Source organism: Scylla paramamosain, chromosome 33, assembly GCF_035594125.1.
Source record: "Scylla paramamosain isolate STU-SP2022 chromosome 33, ASM3559412v1, whole genome shotgun sequence".
NCBI lineage: Eukaryota > Metazoa > Arthropoda > Malacostraca > Decapoda > Portunidae > Scylla > Scylla paramamosain.
In genome coordinates this window covers 15,004,868-15,009,867 of record NC_087183.1, presented here as the reverse complement: position 1 = coordinate 15,009,867, position 5,000 = coordinate 15,004,868, and the positions used below count along the sequence as shown (strand labels likewise).

The 5,000-nt window shown below is 44.0% G+C and overlaps 1 protein-coding gene across 8 annotated transcripts in view; it reads left to right on the top strand.

The window, feature by feature from the left end:
* The window catches only part of LOC135089760 (uncharacterized), a 46,378-nt gene that overhangs the window by 33,933 nt on the left and 7,445 nt on the right, over positions 1-5,000 (top strand). For 3 of the 8 annotated variants that reach the window (XM_063985764.1, XM_063985763.1, XM_063985765.1), the window contains 3 exons: positions 783-913; positions 3,480-3,559; positions 4,178-4,280. In XM_063985764.1, the coding sequence (XP_063841834.1) occupies positions 783-913; positions 3,480-3,559; positions 4,178-4,280 (314 nt within the window). Of the gene's footprint in view, positions 1-782; positions 914-3,479; positions 3,560-4,177; positions 4,281-4,776; positions 4,981-5,000 lie in introns of those variants that run through there. The other 5 variants (XM_063985766.1, XR_010261628.1, XR_010261630.1 and 2 more) reach the window with 5 other exon arrangements.

Genomic DNA, 5,000 nt, shown 5'->3' with positions numbered 1-5,000 from the left:
CACGTGCCATCCCTCGTCGCGTTTAGGCTCCGTTCACAACACCCAGGGAATGCGGGGACGTGTATTGTGAAGCACCGAGTCTCAGGGGCAATAACAGTATTTTCAGCACATTGCATTGTCACACGTCGTCGAAGAGACATCCAACAAAGAGGCAGAAAAAAAGTGATAAAATGACTTGATTATATGAAAGTTGAGTATGATTTTTTATTTTTTTATCCAGCTTGTTTTCGTGTTGTGATGGTGGTGGTGGTAGTAGTAGTAGTAGTAGTAGTAGTAGTAGTAGTAGTTTTTAATGCGTGTATCATTCTCTCTCTCTCTCTCTCTCTCTCTCTCTCTCTCTCTCTCTCTCTCTCTCTCTCTCTCTCTCTCTCTCTCTCTCTCTCTCTCTCTCTCTCTCTCTCTCTCTCTCTCTCTCTCTCTCTCTCTCAGATTTTACGTTAAGCTAGGAAAAGAAAACATGAAACCAACACAGTAATACAATTAGTCACACACACACACACACACACACACACACACACACACACACACACACACACACACACACACACACACACACACACACACACACACACACACACACACACACACACACACACGACAACAAGACAATTAATTATCAGGTAGGCATAAAAGTACAAATTTCATGCAGAAGTGAATTAAAAGTGAAAATGAACAGTTGAGACAAAAAATCTGTATTAAATATACCTGACCATTAGTTTTCGTTTTTTTTTTTATAACAGGGAAAATTACACCAAGGTTTTATTTTATTTATTTTTTCTCAGATGTCCTTCGTGTGGGGGACTGTTCTGGTCATTCTCAACCTCTCAGCCTCTCAGCCTCCACCTCCGCTAAGCTCTCCCTCTCCTTCTCCCTCTCTCTATATAGCGGACCACAGAGGGAGGAAAAATTATAAGTAAGTTGGTGGCGTGTTGTTTTTCCCCTCCGCCGTGTGTCTGGAGGCTGCAAGACGCTTATGTGACGTAATGAGGCGGTAATGTTCCTTGTTATTACGTGATGTTGTTAGTATTGTTCGTATATGTATGTTTTGTAAGTGCTCATTTTTCTTTCCTTCGTCATTTTCAGCTTTTGTGTGTTTTTTCCGTGATTTTTGTTTTTGTTTTCTTTTTTTCTACGTTACGTGTAGGTTATTATTAGTTTTACGTACATATCTTCAGTATTCTTGCTTAGGTGCTTTGCTCGTAAGTTTTTTTTTATTTTTTTCTTCTTTACACTTGTTTGTGTGTGTTGAGTGTTGTAACGTGCGCCTTTGTTTGTTGCGGTGTTGTGTTCCTGTTGTGTTTGCTTGTGCCTCTGAGTCCTGGTCGTGATGGATGGCAGGGTCGGAGGCGATGAAAGTGTGTGTGTGTGTGTGTGTGTGTGTGTGTGTGTGTGTGTGTGTGTGTGTGTGTGTGTGTCCAGCATCCACACGCCCCTCACGTCCCCGCTAAGGAATTCACAAGCCATTACGCCAAGGAATTTATAAACCATTACGTCATTAAGGTCTCAGTACAGTGTATCGCTCCCGGAAGTTAGGAATGAGCAAGAGACGTCAAAGTTCATTGAATTTTTTGCTTATGTGCGTTGTTGATGTGCCTCACTCCCGCCCCACCCCTCCGCAGCCTTGCCCCCTAACATCCACACCCTCCACACCCCTTCACAACCCTCCACTCTCTGCCCTTGCTAACCACACCCTCTCAAAGCCTCTTATCCTAACTATCTACACATTTAGCATTCCTCCTTAGTGTTCCCCATTGCAAGACCTCCTTACGACGCAATATTCTTCCTTGCCTTCCTTTCATTTCCTTGCTTCACTCTCCCCACAACTTGCCCTTGTTAGCCACAGCCTCTCAAAGCCTTTTATCCTAACTATCTACACCTCGGCATCCTATTTTACCCATTACAAGATCTACTTACGACGCACTGTGCTTCATTTTCCTTCCTTCCTTTCCTTGTTCTTCTTTCCCGGCCTCTTGTTTTCCCGCATCACAGTTTGCTAAGGGTCAAAACTAGCTACACATTTAACATCCTTTTTTTTCCCCTTACAGGATCTATTTACGACGTACCATTCTCCCTCTCCTCCCATCCATTCATTGTTCTTCTCTCCTGCTCCCTTGTTTTTCCCTTTATCATAAACTGAGCGCCAAAGGGTCTGCTGCTGTTGGTTCTTCCTTTGTATTCATTTGTGTTCTCTTGTTTCCTTATCATCCTCCTTTTTCAAGTCTGTGTTCTAACTACCCATATCCTTAGTACGCCCTTTCGCATCCTTTTCAGTTAACGAAACTCCTATCTCTCCTATCTACAGTCTTACACACTCCAATTCTTACCTCTCCTTTTTGCATCCTTCTCATCCTTTCCACTCCTTTTCGCAACCTCCTCTGTCTACAAAGTCATTATCTTTCTGTCTGCACTACTACCACGCCCACTAACATGTACTCTGGCCACCCACGCCCGTGTCCTTGGCAGTCACGCCCTTTGTATGATTCTTAGTCATCTACCTTACCCACTCCTTCCCCATTCCCATTGCTTGGTCCTCTCTCTGGTCACCTTTGCCCCTTCCTTGACCCTGCAGGCAGACTGGTCCCTTCCTTCCCCTGCCTCACTCCCTGCTGGCCTTCGGGTGAGCGTGGTGAGTGTGTGTGAGCATTGAACCACCGACAGCCATGTGGCATCCTGTACCTTGCTGGGAAACATGCTTAGCGGGTTTAAAAGTTACCAGAGTGGAGTTAGAGTGTGTTGTATTGGTTTTGATTCTGCTTGGAAGGTGCCGTGGTGTTTGTTGTTTGTTCAGAATTGGCTTGGATGTTTGTGTGCGGGGATTGGATTCACGTGCGAGGGCCGAATGCTTCATGTCCTGCTCCAAATCACCTGAACTGTTTGAGCTATTAAACGCTCGATGTTATGTTGTTGTTATTAGTTGATTTATATGTTCACTGAGTATAAAGTTTCTAGTGTCACGTGATCAGTGTGTTAGTAATGGGAGTCACTTTCTGAATGGAGACTTGACTTGTGATCCTGAAGCAGCAATCATTCGACTCAGTTCCTATGCTTTCGTCTCCAAGTCAGCAGTAATCCACCCTCATGATACCCTGTTGCTTCCTTTCAAGTAAGTCTCCGGTAACCTGTCTGATGTATTTATTCACTTATGTATTCGTATATTCATTTGATTTTCCTTTTTGTGTTAAATATTCGTTTATAGTATTATTTCCGTGTATACTTTATCTTGTATGTTTTGTGCACTTAATTTTTTTTTTATCATTATTTATCTATTTATTCTTATATGCATCCCCGTATATTCCTCATCGCACTTTTTTATTGTTTTTTAAGTCAATTTTAAGCTGGTGACGTATACACTTGTCATCAAACTTGACACAGAATGCCTTGAGCGAGTGTGCCACATACACGAGCCGCTGTTCTCAAAGACCCCGTCCTCACTTGACTTGATTCCTGTGTGCTAGAAACCAATTCCCGACCGTCAACAGATGGCTGACCACCCTCCGGCCTCAAGCAATCCTCCCACCACCTCTCAACCACTTCCCGGCTCAGAACAACAGTCGTATGCGTGGGTAACGAGCTAATAGGCTTACAATGCGTAGGGAGAAGAGTAGGATGATTTAGTAATATAGGTTAGCAAGAGCGCATAGTTTTGTTTTTCCATATTTTATTCATGTCTTCTATTTATACTGTGGCTGTGGGAAACAATGACAAGGTAGGGAACTCTGGTGGTAGCTGTGGGTAGGTTTACATCCTACCGCTGTGAGCTAAGTGTTACCAGTGCTACGATTTGATCAGGACCTTTAATTACGTTGTCATACCAACTAAGGATGGCCAAGAGTGGTAGGAGGGCAGCCCGTAAAATAAATAAATAAATAAATAAAAAGTTAGGAAAAAACTCCCCCTACAACTCTCCCCGGCCCTCACAAATCCGGTAAAGGAAAGTTTTTGTCCCCATAAAATTTCTCAACGTCTAGAGAGAAGTTTTTTGGTATATAAAGTCTTCTTAAGGGTGTATAAAGAGACCGTAAGTTATATTACTTCTTAAGGGCTCATAACGGTAAAATTGAAATAAAATACTACTACTGCTACTAATTGCTGCTGCTGTTACAATGAGGGTTGATTCTTTCTATTACTGCTACGTATGATGCCTAATCTTGTCTTAACACTTCCCATGACCTTTCAGATGGTTCAGTGCCCAATCCCACAAGCTCACACAAAGCAAGATTACAACGCTGGCATAGACTGTTGGTGTGGAGCTTCACCAGTGGCTCCCAGACAGACATCCCGTGAGTGTGGTGCACGGTGACGGAATCCTGAAGCTTATGGGAAAAATACTCTACAGGAACAGCTGGGGGACACTTTGGTGACTTGTGTGTTACTCAGATAGTCCATCATGCTTTCTATTCCTTGAGTTTATGTATATCTCCCATTACATAACCTACCTTATCTCCCAATCCTCCCGTGCCTCCCCCAAGGTCCTTCACCCCGCCGTGTGAGTCACCTTGTCGCGGTGACGGGGCTTGAAGCGTGGTCGACGGCGCCACCTTCTTTGATGGCTCACCTGTCACTGGAGGGTTCGATGCCCGTCGGCTGCGTGGATCAAGCACTCACCCTCTGGCGCCATAAGACCGCGATATTGTGGCGCATTCTCTCTCTCTCTCTCTCTCTCTCTCTCTCTCTCTCTCTCTCTCTCTCTCTCTCTCTCTCTCTCTCTCTCTCTCTCTCTCTCTCTCTCTCTCTCTCTCTCTCTCTCTCTCTCTCTCTCTCTCTCTCTCTCTCTCTCTCTCTCTCTCTCTCTCTCTCTCTCTCTCTCTCTCTCTCTCTCTCTCGTCCTAAATTTAGCAGCATTATGTATATCCCCGTAGATAATTAGCAACACCTCCCAATCTCAGGTATATTCCCATCATATCTTCTGTCTTCCAGGTGTGTGTAGACTCATGTTAGTTGTGTTCAGCAAGTCGTATGTTAGTAAGATCATCAGGAGAGGTAAGTAATGAATAGAAATT